We start from the raw sequence: 18813 nt of genomic DNA on the forward strand, positions 1-18813 counted from the left end.
CATAGCCCTGTAGCAGGTACTGATGTTAATGCAGGAAGCATACGAGGTATGGTTCCTGCACTCTGGTTGGGAACTTGAGAAAATTATGTGAAGGGTATGAATAGTAAGCAGAGAAGGCGAGTAGTGGGGACAGATGCCCCAGTTAAAGAAATTTTCTTGCTCTGGCCTTCGTAATCTCTCATTTTATAGATCAGCAATAGAACGATCTTAACTTGCCCTTTTTTTCTAAAAGCATTATTTAAAAACTATAATCAGATCATTGCAGTCGATGGCAAATGGCTTTTAAAAAATCCATTTTAAAAACAAAAAACAACTTTTCTTCATCTTAGAAAAAGACATCTCTTGTGCTCTTGATAGAATATTTCACAATATCCTATGTTAGTTCAATTAGGGACTTACAGGCCAGGCAACAAATCTCAGCTTTGTTCAAGGCAGAGTTTGACCTATATCCTTTCAGTGTAACCTTTTTTCTGAGACCTTTTTCTCATAGTTCCTTCAGTCCTGGACGTACAGTTTGTAAATTCAAAGCTCGGGATAGCAAAGAACTACTGAATTATATAGGGGCAGTGGGCTCTGGTGGGCCACAGATTGCAAGGATCCCTAAGTGCTGGAGGTCCAAGAAAGATGAGCTGCTCCAATGTGTTCCTGTGACAACTCAGTGATCAGCAGGCCAGAAAGAGCAGGGTTGGTGCAAGAAGGAGAGACACAGCTTGTCCAGGGAACCAAGAGGGAGCAGGGGCAGGAGTAGAAGTACGAGGGACGTATTGTCACACAAGTGTCTTACAACTGGGATACATGTCGCCAAAGCGCTGATCACAGAAACCTTTGAATGAACCGTTTGTTAGACTCTTACACAATGCAGAGCTTCAGATGGAGCGTTCACTGGGCTTTGGGGACTCAGTCAAGTCAGTTTTCAAGTGAATTTGACAAGTTGTTATGACAGTGAACCTACTCTTCCCCCCGAGGAATGAATGTCTCCAATTTTGATATTACATTGAGGGTTTTGTTGTGTTTTGGTTTTTTTAAGTGAAATTATGAGCAATTTTTTATAGAGTCATTGTTCTTCAGGGGTTGTGGCTGAGGATTGGCAAATGAGTCTTATTTTTAAAACAGTTTTGTTGAGTGGGTAAGTGTGGAAGCATGAGCATAATGTCAGATAAGCGAGTGTGTGGGTACACATATATCTGTATTGGTGAAAGCCAGCATCATTACTATCCTCCGTACCCAGATTAGCACCATCCCATCTTTAAAATTGCAGATCTAAACAGCATGCCAGTTAGCAGAAAATTATATTTTTACTTTTAACAGTGACATTCAGTTGTACAGAAAGGAGTAGGTTCCTTGCTTTCTCTTTCTTCTTCATTCATTCCTTCTTTCCTTTCACACTAGTAGATACGTTTAGCACCCAGCTGCTCATGGAGAGAGGAGTGTTGGGGGCGGGAGTGGGTTTTGTCATGAATGCTGGGGACTCGGTGTGATGTCACTGCCAGCTCTGTGATCGTAGGTGGTGTGAGAGCTCCGGGCGCGAGGCAGGGAGAGCAGTGGAAGAGGCGATGTCGCTCTCACACAGGCAGCCAGCCTCGCACGCCGCCGCTCCCAGCCAGCTCCGTCAGGGCCAGCCCACACAGTGCCGGGCAGACTCTCCGAAAGAAATGAGCCAAGCCGGGTTTGAGTGGCAGAGGACAGAGGGCAAGCTGAATGAGATCGGGCTGAATGTCAGCATGGACGGGCAGCTGAAAGACGGGCTTGTGAAGAATGCCAGCTTCCTGGAGCAGAATAAGCTCTGCTTCTTTGAGGGGAAGCTAGACAAAGAGCTCGGCATTGAAGCGCAGGGCAAGGAGTATCAAGCCACCTCGGGTCACCTTGCGAGCAGGTATGTGATTGCAGACACCTACCATCCCTCAGAGGGGAGCTCGATGTACCAGAAGGTGGCCGAGTTCCATCTGGGACCCAGAGAGGGGCCAGACAAAAACAAAGCCACTACAGTCCTGGGGACGGTGATGGGGAAGAATGCGCCGGAGACTGAGAGCCAGCCAGATCTGCATTTCCCCGGGGCTGCTGACATGCCCACCCAGTATGTTAAGGAGCAGGAAACCAGTGTTTGGAACCCCAACTTTCATCCAGTGTCAGAGGCTCAAGTCCCTCCGCACCCAAGGGAAGGAACTCCAGGAAAGGAGAATGGCATCCCTGCCGGCTGCCGGGTGATGGGGGTGGAGAGTGACGGCTCCAGGCAGCTCGAACGTGAGTCCTCACTGCCGGTGGCAGTAGCCCACCCAGCCCCAACTGTTGAGCACTCACCCCCTGCCATTCCACCAATCACGAGGGTCGAGTTCACCCCAGAATGTTGGGATGCCAGCTCTCATATCCAAGTCCATGATAAGGAGGTAGAGAAATTGAGTTTTCCTGAGGAGGGGGCTTCACTTGAGCAAGCCCCCCAGCAGAAAAAGGCAGTGCGCCGGGCCCTGTCTGAATGCTCTCACCTCTCAGTGCCCCCGGCTGTCAACCTTGCAGACAAGTATCCTGAACGTCCCGCCCGAGAAGATCTTTCTTCTGGCCTGCTGCCCCTCACCAGTAGCCCAGTGCCGAGTCCCACACACAAAAAACAGGGGGCTCCTGCCATTAGACGCTCTATGACGGTGGCTGAGGAGCAGACAACCAGGCACGAATTGAACCCTGGAGAACTGCCCATTCTGTCTACTGAAGAGACACCTCCTTTCAACTGTGAGGAACCAGTGGCCAAGAAGAGAGAAGAATTGACCCACTTCGGCAACAACCACAGTAGCAGCAGCAGCTCTGGGAAGAGGGAACTGGGCACTGCTGGGTTCTCTCTCCCTGGTAAGCTGGAGCAGATTCCTGAAGTGAGCAGCACAGAGAAAGGACAGGAAGATACTAGTGAAACAAGAGCGGATTCATGCTCCCAGGTCTGCCAGGGAGGTGAGAAACAGCCAGGACAGACGGTTCTGGCAGGGAAAAAGGAAATCGAGGTCACTGCAACCCTGAGCACTCCATCGTTCCTGTGTGAAGAGACCCCACGTGATGGTATGTTTCTAAATTTTGCCTCCATGGGGAACAAGCAGACAGCAAGGAAGGAACCAAAGTGACAGATTACCGGCAGGAGCCTTAGGCAGCTCATTCCTGCTGGAATCTTTGACTGCTTGGGGAAAGCTGAATTCCCTTGCATTGGAAGGTTGGGGAGAGTGAGGCGAGAGAGTGCACAAAGTGACTCCAGCTGGGTCAGCCTGCATGTCTGCTGGCGTGACAGATGGTGTGGACTGAGGGCGTGGGCTGATTGGGGTCAGAGAGGGGTGGGCTTAAGACACACAGCCCCTTGTTTGACCTCACGTCACCCTGCCCAACCCACCCCCCATCCTCCCACCCCTCAGCTCTCTTGGTTTGAACCAGATGATTCCCAAGCCCTAAATCATCCAATCACAACTGATTGACTTCCTTGCTTGAAAATCTGTCACTGTGTGGACTCACAATGGCTTTATCAGCACTAGCGTCGTCTGATTAAGTAGCGTAGTCTGGGTGCAAGCTCTGTTTCCCATTTTGCTTTTGAGAATGTCTTACTTTTGTTCGAGCTGAAAAAGAGCCTTGTAAAGCTGGCTATTTAATATTCTTTTCCTGTTACTCATGTTTGACCCAGTCTTGCTTCTAGTTTTCTCTCTGTGTATGTGTGTTAGGAAGATTTGTGGGGAGAAGGGGAAGAAAGGGAAAGAGGAGAGAGGAGAGACTTGCAATTAATAAACAGCTGAAGGTTGCAGTTCTTGCGGCTGCCCCTATGTCTTTCTTCCTCGCCCTTTATTCTATTCCCCATCCCCAGCCCCCCACCGGTCTTATTGTTGGTGGTCTACAAAAGCTTGCCTTCCTCTGAGTCCAATTTGAGCACAAAGGACCAGGATTTACAAGCTACTTAATGGAGATTGAAAATGTGTGTTTTGTTTGTTTGTTTTAAGAAAGAAAATAGCATTTTTCTGGGAACCGTTTCCTCTACCTCTCAGTACATTTTTTCAAAAAATTTTAACTTTTTTCCTTAATATTAAGTGTATTTTCTTCGGGAAGGGTAAGTGGAAAGGACCCTTGAGGACTGATAGTTTTGTGTGTTTTTTTTTTAATGGAGATGGCCAAATAAACATCATATTTCCTTTATGATTTATTATAGACTCAAGTGTTTATGCTGTAGTTTCCTTCTGTGGTGGCAGAACTGTAAGGTCCTCATGGATAGGATTGTCTCATAATTTTTTCCCTTGATCACCACGTGCCCAATTCAGTGTTGTCTACCTTCTAGGTGGTAATAAATGAAGATATTTGTTTATTTCAGAACAACTTTGTCCTAGTTCACACTAACAGAAATTCATGCTGGTAGGAAAAGAAAATGTCAGATGACTGACAAATCTCACTGATCTGTTCACCTTATAAATGTTTGAATGCTGACTGCTAAAATTTGTAGATAAAACTATATAAAGATTCATTATTCAACATACATATCATATGCCAGTCACTACCTAGGCACCATCAAGTGACTAGCTGGGCTGGGCAAGGGTCAGGGGGGTGAGGTTGTGTGAGAGGGTTTCTAAATCCTGAAAACTTTTTGGAGGAGGTAGCCTTGGAAGCCTAGGATGCCTAACTATGTGGAGGGAAAGCCTTCCAGTCAAAGGTGTGATGCTCAGACAGCTCACATTAGGTAAAAGAATAGTGATGAGTGTTTATGGGGCTTCTCTTAATGATTATTTAGTTTCATAGGACAGAAACACACACCCAGGAAATCCAGTTTATAGAAAGGTATTTACTGACAGGCAGTCTTAGGGAATCCAATTGCAGGAAGTGTAGCTTGGCTACAGCCATCGTGTGTCTCTCTGAGGACCTCTGCTGCTCCCTAAACATGCATTCCATTCTCTTCCCCTCTGGAAACTATTCTCTGCTGTCTCTTACGTTTTGCTTCCTTTGCGACTCTGATCTGCACAGGACATTGGTTGCCGTGGTTTTGGGTTCTATGCCCTACCTTATGCCACTTCATATCTCAGGAACCCCAAGGCTGCTTGACTGTAGTTTTCATATTTTCCTTCTTTTAGGGAAAGAATGAGTAAATATATCTTATTGTCTCTGCTTGGTCTGGTCACCTCTTTGCCAGGTTCCAAAGCCTTCTTCACCAGTGTTGGCTGTTTTGAGCAGCCCAACTTCATCTGGAGCTCCTCTGGAGAAGGTTGTAGGTTGACCAAACATGCCAAAGTCATCCATACATCTGAGCAAGAAATAACGGGATAACAAATCTAGAAATTTGTTTGGAACCCAAGCTTATTTGCCCCGTAAGATATTTAAACGTTTCTCCCATGTTCAAAAAGCTATCCTGCTTGCCTGCCTATGATGGTAAATACAGTGGCCCAAAGCTGGCTTTGAGGAGTTCACCTGTTCTCAATAAATAAGATAAACTGGAAGTTAGAGGTTTTGAAGGCACAAAAATTCCCTTGATGACAGTGGGATTCATGTAGTATTAAAGGTGAGCTACTGAGATAGGGGAAGTATAACATAGGTGAAGTCAACTGGACTTGAAAACTGGGTGTGGAAGATGAGAGAGAGACATGGGGCAGTGGGGAGGGAGGAATTGAAGATGATGCTGTGATTTTGAGCCTGTGTTTTCCAGCATGTATTCGTACAAATAATGGAAACATCCATCAGAAGTGAGCAGTTTTGTGGAGCAGTTATGTGTTCCTTTTGAACATTCTTTGTGGAACTGTGGGGACTTTTGGGTGGTGGTGCAAGTTGAAGTGTTGTGTGGTTGTTTCATAGCAGGGAGATTTCATGAAGTGTTTGTGCTGTTTGCTGAAAAATCCTGTGCTTATTGAAAAATGTTCGTACTGGTCTGGAGCCAGTGACAAGAAGTCACACATTTGGTGGGGATCCTCTTTCAGCTGGCTATAGAACAAAGATGTTACCAATGCCTTACATGGTGGGAGTGGTTTTCTTTTTTCATATTTTTAAAAGTAAAAAAGTTCCATTTTGACTAGAAATATATACGGTTTCAAACATCAAAAAGTACAAAATGCTATCCTTGAGAAATTCTCCTACCGAGACAAAGTGACATTGATTCACTTTTTCATGCTCCCCCTTGTAAATATAGCTAAATACTCTGGAAAGAATGTACCAGATAATCAGAAAAGGAATGTGAAAGGTAGAAGGGAGAAGGCAGGCTGGGTAGGGCTCACGGTTGGAGGAAGGAGAACCTCCCATGTGTCCTGGTCTGGGTACTGGAGCGTATCTTCAACCTGGAATCATCAACAGGCATAGATTTAAAAAAGGAGAAAATAAAGAGGAAAAGACAAAAAGAAAGAATGCAAGACCTGCTCTCTTTTGCCAAAAGACCCAGAAAGGGGAAGCCCTGTTTCCCTACGCGTTTCCAGGAGGAGGGGTGGGCTCAGCCCTCTTGCAGGTACAGCGTCAGCAGAGGTCATCAGGCAGCACTGCAGGCCTAATCCACCCATACGTGCAGGGAACCCCTCCTCTATCCCTGCCGGGAAACAGCACCCCTAGACCTAATTAGTTTACCAAGGTCACAGGTCACAGGTTACACTATGAACATGTAAGAAACTACACTGCATTTCTGTATAGTAACAAAGAAACTATTTTATTCAAAATCCTGTAATAAAATTCCTAAATAGCGAAGAGCCAGAAACAACCAAAATGTCCTACAGTAGACAAAGGGCTAAACTGTGGTACAGCCATACCATGGACTTATCATGTCCAACATGGATGCAGCTCAGAAGCCCTGTGCAGAGTGAAAGAGGCCAGGTATGAAAAGTAGTGCGCTGTATGATTCCACTTATGTAATATTCTTGAAATAATATTTTAGAGATGGCCAGCAGATGAGTAGCTTCCAGAGATTAAGGGATTGGAAAGGGAAAGCTGGGTGGGGTGGCTATTAAAAAAATAAAAAGGGTAACATGAGGGAGCTCTGTGGTGGTGGAACAATTAATCCGTTTTGATTCTTAGTAGTGGTTACGTAAAGCTGCACATGTGATAAAGTTGCACAGAACTGTTTACATGCACACACACACAGACAAATGAGTGCATGTAGAACTGGACAGATCTGAGCAGCTCTGTAGATTGCACCAGTATCAGCTTCCCAGTTTGGATAGTGTACTGTAGTTACACAGGATGTCTTTGGGGGAAACCAGGTGAATGGTGCATAGAACCTCCCTGTACATTTCTTTGTAACTTCCTGTGAATCTGTACTTCAGAGTAAAAAGTTTCAATATAAATATATAGCCTCTCTAGTTTTGTGCCCCAACCCCCGCCCCATCCCAGAATTAAATCACCATTGTTTTGTTTCATCATGATCCTTCCAAAGACTTTTAAAATGCATGAAAATAAATAAATAAATAAAATGCATGTACAAGTATATTTGCAATAGAAGTGTATTGTCTCATGTTATACCTACAATTATGTGCTTTGCTTTTCTTTTTGCTTAGAAGAGATTGTTCCCTATCAATCAGATTCAGATTCTGAATCAGTTTCAGATTCAGAGGTTACATTGATATTTCTGCCATATACTTTGACCAGTTTTCAGTTAACAGAATTCTAGGTGGTTTTATTACTTTGCCTTTAGAAATAATGATCTGGGGAAAGAGCTTGCAAATTTGCTATTTGGCAGGTATGTGAATATATCTCTAAGATAAATGTCCAGAAATCGTACTTCTGAATTAGAATTTATCTACACTTGGAATTTTCAGAGGCACAGCTAGATTGCCCTGCATATGAGTTGTACGCCTCACACACTTGCCAGCGATATATGTCCTCGTATTCTCTCTAGCAGCTACATTCAAATTTTAGGACTTTTAACAAATGTTAGGTTAGAAATGACATCTCATTTCTCTTAAAGATTGGATATCTTTTCATATTTTCAAAAGTGATTTGTATTTCTTTTTCTGTAAATTGTGTTCTTATTCTTTTGGCCATTTTTTAGTAGGTTGTTGGCCTTTATAGCAGTTACTGATCTGTAGGAATAAACATAATAAGCTCTGTGTATTTGATGTGAGGTTTAATACTTTTTTGCTGTTTATCATTTGCCTTTGACTCTTCTTGTTGTTTGGGACATGTTGAGCCTTTTTATTTTTCTATACTCCAACTTATCTTTTGTGGCATCTAGAGTTTGTGTTAGTTAGAACGGTCTCCCTACGCCCAAGTTACAAGTTTCATGGCATTTCAGTGCTTTCTGGTGTAGCCTATTGAAATCTGGAGTCACCTCCCCACAGTGGTGCTGCTGGGCATAGCCTTAGTCCATACACTTTATTTCTGGCCCTGGATCTGATTGCCTGGGTCTCCTCGGCCTTGTTGGAAATCTGGGTCACCACTAGAACCAGATCAGGTTCATCTCACATCCTCCATAAAGTGGTGCTTTGCAGGGAAAGGAAGTAAGGGGAGAACATTGGATGATCATCTGGCTCTTATCCCATCTCTCAGCACCCTTTATTCCAAGAGATAAACTCCAGTAGAAATGGTTTTTGTCCCCTGTTGCTCTGGGAGTTAGTGGTAGGGTGACAGAACGCCTTTGCCAGTCTCCAGGGAAGGGAAACCAAACTTCAAGGGCCGTTTCCTTCCATTGATCATTTGTGCAAATCCTAGTTAGGTTGCTTCTCCACAGGGACAGGCTGGAACCTAAAACTGTCCTTCGTCACAATGAGGGAAACTGGGGAGTCTTGTCCACTTTGAGCAGCACAGCTCTGTGGATTTTCTCAGGATGAAGTGCTAGTTAGTGGTGTGTCACTGCAAAGACTTGCGTCTTCGCAATGGGTGTGAAAAACGTTTGTTTAGCATCACTTTCCCCCGTTTAGGAATAGCCAAACCAGAAGAAGGACAACCTGCTGGAAGCGTATCTGGAAATGACATCACCGCCCCTCCAAACAAGGAGCTTCCACCAAGCCCAGAGAAGAAAACAAAGGTAAGTGCAAGGATGGTGGGTTGTCTTCTACTGCCGTAATTTTTTTAAAAACTACCTTCTGCTATTATTGTTTGGATTATGCAAGTTGAAATTTCTTTTTTCTGAGCTAATAATGTGTTCTCCTTCTTCAAGTTCGAACATGCTTAGAAAATATTTTATATTCCCATTTTATCATGGTGGCCTAACTTAAACCCTCAAATCTCTGCTTTTGACCCTATTATCTTGAATATTCGGTAGATATTTCTGCTTCCTTTAACAACACCAATAAAGGGAATTACAGAATTATTCAGAATTCCATTCTGAAGTCTCTCTTCATGAAAAAGGAGCACAGATTTTTAAGATGTAATATAGCTCCAGACACTTATTCTAAAGTACAAATGCTCATTTTAGTGTGGTTGGTATTACATCACAGAGTTACAGATAGTAAATAGCTTAATCACCTACTGGTTCATTTCTTCACAGAATTATTGCAGCCTTCAAAAGTTAGTTAATTGTTTAAAGTTATTACTGAATTTAAATCTTGAGATGTTCAACTACTGGAATTTGTGACATTGTCATTAAGAAACAATTTCCAGTTTTCCTTATGCTCATCCTGGTATCTTTCCACTATTTACTGAGCTCAGAAGAAAGGAATGCTAATTTTCAGTTGCATCTTTCCTCATTGCTTATAGTTTTACTTTGAATTGTGCAATTTATACTTTTTTAAAATTTGTTTTTATTCTTGTCTGTGTGTTTGATGTTGCCCTTTAAAAAAAACAAAAACAAATCAACTTAAAGCCTTTGGCCACCACTCAACCTGCAAAGACTTCAACATCGAAAGCCAAAACACAGCCCACTTCTCTCCCTAAGCAGACAGCTCCCACCACCTTTGGTGGGTCGAATAAAAAACCCATGAGCCTTGCTTCAGGCTCAGTACCAGCTGCCCCACCCAAACGCCCTGCTGCTGCCACTGCCAGGCCTTCCACCTTACCTTCAAAAGACGCGAAGCCCAAGGTAAGTAGCCACCTGAGCACTGTGCCAGGGAAAAGTTCTCCCCTCCAACCATCGGATAGTTAGACGCTGTTGCTTCCAGACATGGAAATAGGCTGGGGGGCTAGGGAGAGGAAAGGGAAATGGGAAAAGGTTAACTCAGATCACTTTGGGCGCCCATGATGCAGCCATGACATTTGAAGGCCTTTTCTACATTTTTTTTTTTTTTAAACCTTTTTTGGCCACTGCACATCCTATGGGATCTTAGTTTCCTGACCAGAGGTCAAACCTGCTTATTTTGCACTGGAAGTGCAGGGTCTTAACCATTGGACCACCAGGGAAGTCCCCACCATCTTTTTCATTTTGTGCCTTTCTCTGCCCTGGTTGGAGGCAATATTGCCTCTGCTTCCACTCCTCCTTTCTCTCAGCTCCTCCTTACTCTTCATCTATTTCAATACTTGTTAACCAGTTTCCCCTACTCCTCATGCCAATCACATACTCATTTTTGGTATAATTCTGACATCAGATTCTCAATCAGATTCAGTTCTTTGTCTTTCTTCTTAATCATCCTGCAGAAGTGAATTTCCTCCATTAGCTGATGATGATTAACTCTTCCAGCTTATCTCAGCAGATTCCAGCATCATGTGATAACTTACTTGTGTCTGGCATTAGGCTTCTTCCTGGGCTCTTTCTGAAGTTTTTCAGTTTTCCAGGTCACCCACACATTACTGCTTAGAAACTGGGCAGTTCAGAACAGCATTAGCTTCACAGGATTGGTATGGGAAGAGAGGGTGGGTGGAATCTGTGGCTGCCCTTTCTTAACATCTTGTTTTCTTTGAGAATGGCCTTTAGGTCAGCCTGATGTTACTCTTCAAATTCATGTTGGGGAGGAGCTTACCATATTAAAATGTTAGTGTTTTAATTTAATCTAGTACATAAAACTGGTAGAACCTAAGAATCGTAGGCTAGGTTGAAACCGCAGCCAAGAAACTGAGAAATCCTAGTATTAGACTAGGAATGAGAAAATCTCGGAACACTTTCTGATCCTTATTTACCAAGTTGAATGCTTTTCCTGATGTTTAGAAAACAATTTATTTGAATAAGGGGCCAGAGGGAGGGTGGCTGGAGCCATGGTGTCAGCTTCACCCTGACACTTTCTTAGCAGCAAATCCTGAGGGAGACAGAAGGCCATGGGAAGGAAGGGGTACTGTCTGGTGAAATTCACTCTGTAACAATAACAAAAATGGAGCATACTGTACAGATTTCTTTATAGATATTAACTCCTTTAATTCTCTCAGAAACCCGTGATAATGGATATTAGCATTCTCATTTCATAACTTAAATAACCTTCCTGGGGACCAGAGCTAGTCAGCAGCGGAACCTGTGTTTGCACTTAGGTCTAACTCCAGTGCTTGTGCTCAGGGCCTCTATCAACAGTCCTGTTTATCTTTTAGATAAGATATAGATATTTAGATATTTTGAGAGATGGATAGAAACTAAAGCCGAATGAAATCTAGTTGTTTCCTTATTTTGGTAGAAAGATTTACAGAAACAAACGGGATAAAACTATTCAGATCTGTCAGTCTGACAGAGGAGAAAATAAAAGTTGAAAAATCAGGAGTAACTCCAACTATGAGAGCAGGCCCGTTCTGCAGCTCGTTGAGGCCAAAAGCAACCTGAAGAATGTCATGTCTTTCAGAGATTTCTATCCCTTGTAACCTTTTTCTAAAGTATTTTATCATTGTTACTGTTACTAGCAAAATATAAGACCCTACTCAATTATTCTGACTGACTGTATTGAAAACTGAAAAGAGCTGCCAGAGAGCTCCTGGTTTAGTCCTTAACATCTTAGAGCAGATAGAGCAGGAGTGCCCCTCCGCAGAACCCATGACTTTTTCTAGACAGAGCTGGTAGGTAGACTATGTCCCTGATTCCAACCTTAGGTTCTTTACATGATGCTTGGGCCCTTCATTTGTAGCCATGGTCATTAGGGTTAGATCTAAATCAATGCCAACCCTTAATTTCTAAGAACCTCCTTAGCTGATTTTTCATTTAAGCTATGTCCTTGTCTCTGCCCACATCTTGCCCTCTGTATGGCCATTTCTCTTGGAGCATAAGAGACAGATCCACTATGTCTTTGGCTTGGCTTACTCTCTTGAGTAACACGGTAGGTCTGTTCATCTTCTGTTCCTGCAGACACCAGACTGTGCTGATTCCTTCCCTTTCTTGGTAGTGATAGTGTGCCCAGCCTCCGTGGAAGAGGACTGGAGTGACCCACACGCCTGTGTCTACGCCTGAGGGGCTTTTCCCTTTTGCAATCAGTCAGAGCTCTGGCATCAGCCTCCTCTTGCCCTCTGCTTGTCAGGCCCACATCCACCTGCCCCTTCCCGTTTGTCCCCATGGTCTTAAAGAATTCTCATCCTCCAGTCCCTAATGGAGCTGATCCTTAGTGATCCTCTGTTCTGCCCTTCTTTGTGCAGAAGAGGGGATCAAGCCCAGAAAGGCTCAGTGATTTGCCCAAGAGCACACGTGAGTCAAGGGGCTGCCTGAGGCTGAAGCTTAGGCTTCTGACCCGATTGGTTTGGCCAATGCCGTCTCCATCTGCTGCCCCATCCTGTTCAGAATTCACTGGGTGCGTCTTAGCCCACAGAAGCTGGATTGGACTAAACATTTGTCATTTTTTATAATTTCATTTACTCTCTGGTCGAGTATTACTACATTAAATGCATCAGTATTTAATGCAGTGGATCATGAGGCAGACATGGTTTGCAGTGTGGTGTATTTCTAGGGCTGCTCATCCTCACTGGTTCAGGTTGGACTGAGGTGGTTTGACTCCCTGTTTCCTGATCCCGATCACAAGGCACCCTACATGGCCATTTCCCATGTTGTCTGGAGGACTTTGATCCTAGAGCCACATATTTCCTATTAGTAGCTGCCAAGCCCATTGTTCTCTTGTTTTCTGACATCTGCTTATATGGAACCATCCCTTGGTATGACTTCCTGGGGTTGTTGCTGACCTACCGCTCTTATTCCCACTTTCCCACTTTTGACAGCCTGTTGCAGAGGCGAAGATTGCTGAGAAGCGGGTCTCTCCATCCAAGCCAGTCTCTGCCCCGGCTGTCAAACCTGGCTCCAAGAGCACCCAGGCTGTTCCCAAAGCCCCAGCAGCTGCGACTCTTGCTTCACCTGGGTCAAGCAGTAGGAACCTCTCCACACCCTTGCCCAAGAGGCCCACTGGTGAGTACTAAATGTCCCTCCCATGGGAACCAGTGGCTTTACCCCAGACAGCTCCAGACAGCTGTGTAGATAGAAGAAGGACTTGTGACCCAGTTCTTCATGGGCCCATTGAAAAGTGGAGCCTCGATCTCCATGTGAGGTTAGCAGCTATGTGTATCCAGAAGAATCCTGAGTGAAGGGAACTCTCATGAATTCCCAGGTAGAATTTACTGTTCCTTTCTCAATAATTCCACAGTACCCAGCACTTTGTGTTCATGGTCTTTCATAATAAGAAATAGGTTGTTTAAAGAAAGGCCATGTGGAAGCATTGTCAAGACCATAGAAATGACTAAGTGCCTGGCCTTGGACACTCCATCTAGGGGTGTCTCTACTTGACTGTGTCATTTACTAGTCTGTTCCCAGAGCCTAACACAGCCCCTGACTCAAACGATTCAGTCATTGTTGAACGAATGCATGAATCTCAGTTTAGGATGAACCATTCAGTGGATCATCTTGTTTAAACATGATATTAAAAAGTGTATATTGGTGCAGCAGTCAAGACTGAGGGGAAACCTGCAGAGATCAAGAAGATGGGTACAAAGTCTGCACCAGGTAAGACCCATCCCCCACGTTGTGGAATCCAGATTTAAACCCCATGTCTTCCTTGGCTTTAAGGCTCCCTTTTGCTTTCTCCCCTGAGCACTTGTTATCTCTTGTTCCTCCCTGAGCAGCTGACTTGAGTCGCCCCAAGAGCACCACCACCAGTTCTGTGAAGAAGAGCACCACTGTCCCTGGGACAGCACCCCCAGCAGGGGCTCCCAGCCGAGCCAAGCCCACAGCCACGCCTCCCCGGCCCTCGGGGACTCCTCCCGCGGACAAGAAGCCCACAGCAGCCAAGCCCAGCTCCTCTGCCCCGAGGCTGGGCCGCGTGGCTACCAATGCTTCTGCCCCTGATCTGAAGAATGTCCGCTCCAAGGTCGGCTCCACCGAAAACATCAAGCACCAGCCTGGAGGAGGCCGGGTGAGTCCAGGGAGCTTGGGGTCCCCAGCATGCTGGCCCCTGCTTCATCCTCTGCCACATCTAAGCACTGTTCCCAGGCGTGTCCTTGCATCAGCCCAAGGGGCCCACCATGCAGGGGACAGTCAGGGCAGCGGGTTCAGTGTCAGGGAGTTTCAGCCTGGGCTCCACCTCCCAGCAGCAGGATGCAAGTGGGCTTAGCTCTGGCTTTCTCTTCTCCTCGCCTAGTCTGCATATTGGGGTTTGGGCTTACATTTTTGTTTGGAGGCAAAGGGTTCTGCTTTATTTACAAAACAGAGGATGCCTCTGAGCCTTGCATAGGTGAGAGATATTGGGCAGGAGCCTGGTCCATTCTGTTCCTTCTCCTTGCTCAGGCTAGGCAGAAGATGGACTGCCTCTTTGTTCCCTGAGCTGTGTCTTGGCTGAACAGTCTGTCTGGATGAGGACTAGTGTCCTCTTGTGGCCAGGGTGACTTGCTTCTATCCCTGGCTTTCCTAAACAAAAGGACTGCGGTAGAGTGTCACAGTGGAGAACCAAGCTCTTCACTTGAAGGACTTTCTGAGTGCATCCACCCCAGAATTACTTAACTATTAGCAACCATGGGGCTTCTGTGTGTGCAAAGGTGGTGGCAACAGTCCAGGCTCAGTTTCTGGAGCAGTAACCTCCTCATCTCCTGCATCATTCTCTAGCGCTTAAACCACTGCCACCACCTCCCCCTGCTCAGAGTAGGACATTTAAATTGCTTCAATCCAGAGCTGCTGAAAAAATTGAAGGGGGTCCAAAATGAGAGAGAATCCTGGTACTGTTGGAAGACGTTTATGGAAAACTGGGATGAGGGCCTAGGGGTTGCTTTTGCCAAGAGAGTGTCGCTCCGGCATTGGGCAGCCCAGCCAGGTGTTCCGCTGTGTGTCGATGGCGTTTCCCCACTTCTGTGCTCTTCTTATGTGTCCATGGTGCAAAACTTGCTACAGGCCTTGGTGGGGAGTTGAATAACTCAGTCTGGTGACGAAAGTATTTTCTATTCTAACATACCTGAGGGTGTGACACTTCCCGTCATCAACGCTGGCTTCCTGTGACCATGGCAGCTTGCTTGGAGCGTATGAGAACGTGGGGGGTGGACTGTGATTTGAAAACCCCGGTGCACACTCACATTATCCCTTCTTCCTGCCTCTTCTCCACGAATGGTGTCTCGATCTCTTCCTTGTATCTCAAGACTGGTTTGCAACCCCTCTCCCTCCAGCTTGGTCTGCCCTGGCAAATGGTTGTTTTCTTTCTAGGAGCAAGGGTGACCTGCTTCTGCATGGTGGCCTGGCCTGGATTCGAGTCCCCTCAGTCTTCTTCCCTTCATGGCATTTGGGCTGTTATCCTCTTGGTTTGAAATTTGCCCTCCCTTTATCTCCATCCAGGCCAAAGTAGAGAAAAAAACAGAGGCAGCTGCTCCAGCTCGAAAGCCTGAACCTAACGCAGTCACTAAAGCAGCCGGCCCAATTGGCAATGCACAGAAACCGCCTACGGGGAAAGTGAGTTTTATTTAGACTTTTACCTGTTGAAGGTAAAAGACAATCAATTGTTTCTTCCAGCCTGAGTCACTTTCCCTTCTTTTGCACCTTTTTCCTATCCCTAACTAGTTTCTACTCCTCCCCATGTTCCCTCCTCTGTGTTTGATGACTCAGGCATCAGAAAATTTTCTCTAATAACCTGAAAGTTATAACAGAGCTGGGCGCCTCTTAGCCCTTTAGGGGATATTTATTCAGGCGGATAAAATGGATGCAAAGACTTTCAGTCACGTCCTTCACACTGACCTTGATCTGAAACCTACCTGTTGTGCCCATAGCATCCACCTTCTTCCTCAGTAAGACATGGTACTGGTAACCTTCCAGCACCAGGAACCCCAGAGCCCTGTGCTTCAATTTCAACTGAAGGCCCCTCTCCACACCGGTGGGTGTAAAAATAGCTTCATTTGTCCTGGTTCCCCAAGGACCTCTGAACTGAAAGTTAGGATGCTCATTCCCATTTCCCAGTAGAAAACACACTCGGCATAGGGATTGCAGCATTATGTGGACAGCAGAGGTGAGTGGAGGTGCTAGATTCTTTCCTCTTGGCTCCACACCCTGGAGCCAGGACCCTCCTCTTGCCCTGGGAACCTTCTGCCCTTCTCTGTGGCAGATCGGTGGTCGGGGGCTGCCAGAGAAGCCTGAGCTCCAGCCCTGAGGGACCAGGATGGGAGGGTTCCGGCCAAGGACTCTGTGTGGTTGGCAGGCGGGGCAGGCCGCGCCATGGCTCCTGGGGCCTTCCAGAGGTCCTGTATAGGCCTCTGGTTCAGACCTGGTTCATTAGGAAGGTGGTTTTGTCACTGATGTTGTTAAGAAGGCAAGACAGTTGGAGTTTCTCAGGGTAGATTTCTCTACTTTGTGGAGAACTCTTCAGTTTGGGGGCTGCATCACTTGGGATGGGCTCTAAGGAAGGAAAAGAAGGAAGTTGGCAACTGTTCCTTCTTGAGAAGCCTCAAAAAGAGTTCTTTGTCCCAGACCTTGGAGCCTGGGCCTTCGTGTTACTCTGTTCAAGTGGAGCTGTTCGTGCACAGCACAGTGGGCGGGTGCCCTCTGCATGTGCCTCACTGCAGCCCTGCCGAGAACCTGGTCTCTTTGCACGTGGAATTCACAGGACACAGGAAGTTGGGCATCTCGAGGACTGTGGAAGAGATTTTACCCTGGCATCAAAAATGACCAGAGCTTAACCGCAATTGCACCATCTTTTCTTTAGCTCCTCGTGGTAGTGTAGCAGTGGCTGTGGTGGCGCCCCCTGGTGCCCAGGGCTCTGCATCACAGGTCCAGCGGCCTCTGCTGTCCTTCCTCTCAGCATCAGATCTGATGTGAGCCAGCTGCCCCAGGCTTCGCCGTGCAGCCTTTGCTTTCCCAGAGCAGGTCTTTGTGCAGCGATTCCAGGCCCTAGATTTCAGGGAAGTGCCGCCTTGGGTGTGGATGGGTCCAGATGAGCAGGACTCTTGCAGAGAGGAGCCTCGAGGAGAGAACAGATGTGGGTAGGCTGTGGTGGATGGGGATCGAGGCCACTGCAGTCTGGACCCTGGGAACAGCAGCTGGCCCCAGAAGCGGTGAGGATGTCCGTGTAGCATCTGGTGACATCTACTGTCCTTGTGTTGTTCATTCATGTTTTCACTCTTTCCTGCTCCTTCCCGTCCCTTGCCCTGTGCTTTTCCACAGCTCTTCTGCTGGAGGTAGGCTTTTAACAGCACCACCTGCCACTCGTCATGGTCACGTGTGTACTCACTGCCTGCCCCGTGTCAGTTCTAACCAGCCCTCTCCCTTTGTGTTGTTTTTTTTTTTTTCTGTTCTCTAACACTCCAGGTCCAGATAGTCTCCAAAAAAGTGAGCTACAGCCATATTCAGTCCAAGTGTGGTTCCAAGGACAATATTAAGCATGTCCCTGGAGGTGGTAATGTAAGTATGCGCTCGGGGCCACTGGTGTCTGAGGCCAAACCCCCCATGGGGCGCACTGGGGAGAGGGCCACCCCCACCCCCCACTGTCGGTGAATGGATTCGGGGGACACCCTGATGCTCACATGAGTTCAGACTGGGTGTCCCTGGTGAGCCCCAGGGCAGCTGGGTGACATCCACTTGGCATCTTTTCGCCCCTGTGGGTGGGAGGCCTTGCTGTCAGAGACCTGGTCTGAGGGATGCAGTCAGCAGCTGGCCCATCGTCTGTCTCAGGTCCGCCCCAGGGATGCGGTGGTTCTGACCTGGAGACGGATGTCAGGATTCCTCCCGAGCCCGTCCTTGAGTCCTAGCTGCTCTAGAGCAGGGAGTTGGTGACCAGGCCCTCCCCATCTCCTGGGTCTTCCCTCCATTTTCATGACTCTGCCCTCTTTTTCCCTCTTGCTCTTTCTCCTCCTGTCTCTCTGCCTCCTTCTCACTCCCTTCTTTCTGCTCTCCTTCCCTCACTATTGCCCTTTTCGACCCCTTTCTCCTCCAGTTTCCTTTTATTTTTTCTCCTTCCCTGTCCCATCAGACATCCTGTCCATCATGCTGCTACTCTGTGCCACCCTTAAGATCTCTGTTGGGGACGCACATATCTAGAGCTCAGAGGGCGGTCCTGGGGGAGACTGTGCTGACCACCATGGTCATCTAGCATGTGGAGATGCTATTTCCCTGTGACAGACCGCAGCAGGCGGGACGCTGCCCTCACCGCCTCTCCCCTTCTTCTCTCCCACTCCCAGAGGAGAGAGCTGCCCTGTCCTGGTCTCCCTTGTTCATTCAGTTCCTTCTCCTTGCTGCCCTGACCTGAATTAAGTCCCATTCTGCTTACCCTCTTCATTTTTAGGCTCCATCCTCCGCCGTCTCAGTGGTCATGCCATCCTGCCCATGGGTTACAGAGGCCCCCACCCCACAGTTCTGTGAAGGTGCAAACAGAGCACCTGTTTTTTCCCCACATGACTCCCCTTGCTTCATGTCCTTCCTGGGCATCTCCCCACCACTGACTCTTCCTGGCGTGGTTTGGCACTCAGGTGGACGGTGCTGGGCTAACTTGGAAGTTGGCCAGACACTGGCCATCCTGATGTGGGAAGATTGAGATAGGTAAAGCATAAAGGCAGCACCTGGTTAAGGTGATAAAGATCCAGCCTGTGAGGGGCCCAGTAGGCACTGGCTCTAGCTTTTCC

The 18813-nt window shown here is 46.8% G+C and overlaps 1 protein-coding gene across 7 annotated transcripts in view; it reads left to right on the top strand.

Moving 5' to 3' along the window:
- Positions 1–18813, top strand: part of MAP4 (microtubule associated protein 4) — a 150242-nt gene that overhangs the window by 125084 nt on the left and 6345 nt on the right. For 4 of the 7 annotated variants that reach the window (XM_061128708.1, XM_061128709.1, XM_061128705.1 and 1 more), the window contains 7 exons: positions 8829–8935; positions 9713–9928; positions 12958–13141; positions 13673–13732; positions 13852–14141; positions 15545–15658; positions 17504–17596. In XM_061128708.1, the coding sequence (XP_060984691.1) occupies positions 8829–8935; positions 9713–9928; positions 12958–13141; positions 13673–13732; positions 13852–14141; positions 15545–15658; positions 17504–17596 (1064 nt within the window). The remainder of the gene's footprint in view (positions 1–8828; positions 8936–9712; positions 9929–12957; positions 13142–13672; positions 13733–13851; positions 14142–15544; positions 15659–17503; positions 17597–18813) is intronic. The other 3 variants (XM_061128710.1, XM_061128707.1, XM_061128713.1) reach the window with 3 other exon arrangements.

Source organism: Dama dama, chromosome 24, assembly GCF_033118175.1.
Source record: "Dama dama isolate Ldn47 chromosome 24, ASM3311817v1, whole genome shotgun sequence".
Classification (NCBI taxonomy): Eukaryota; Metazoa; Chordata; class Mammalia; order Artiodactyla; family Cervidae; genus Dama; species Dama dama.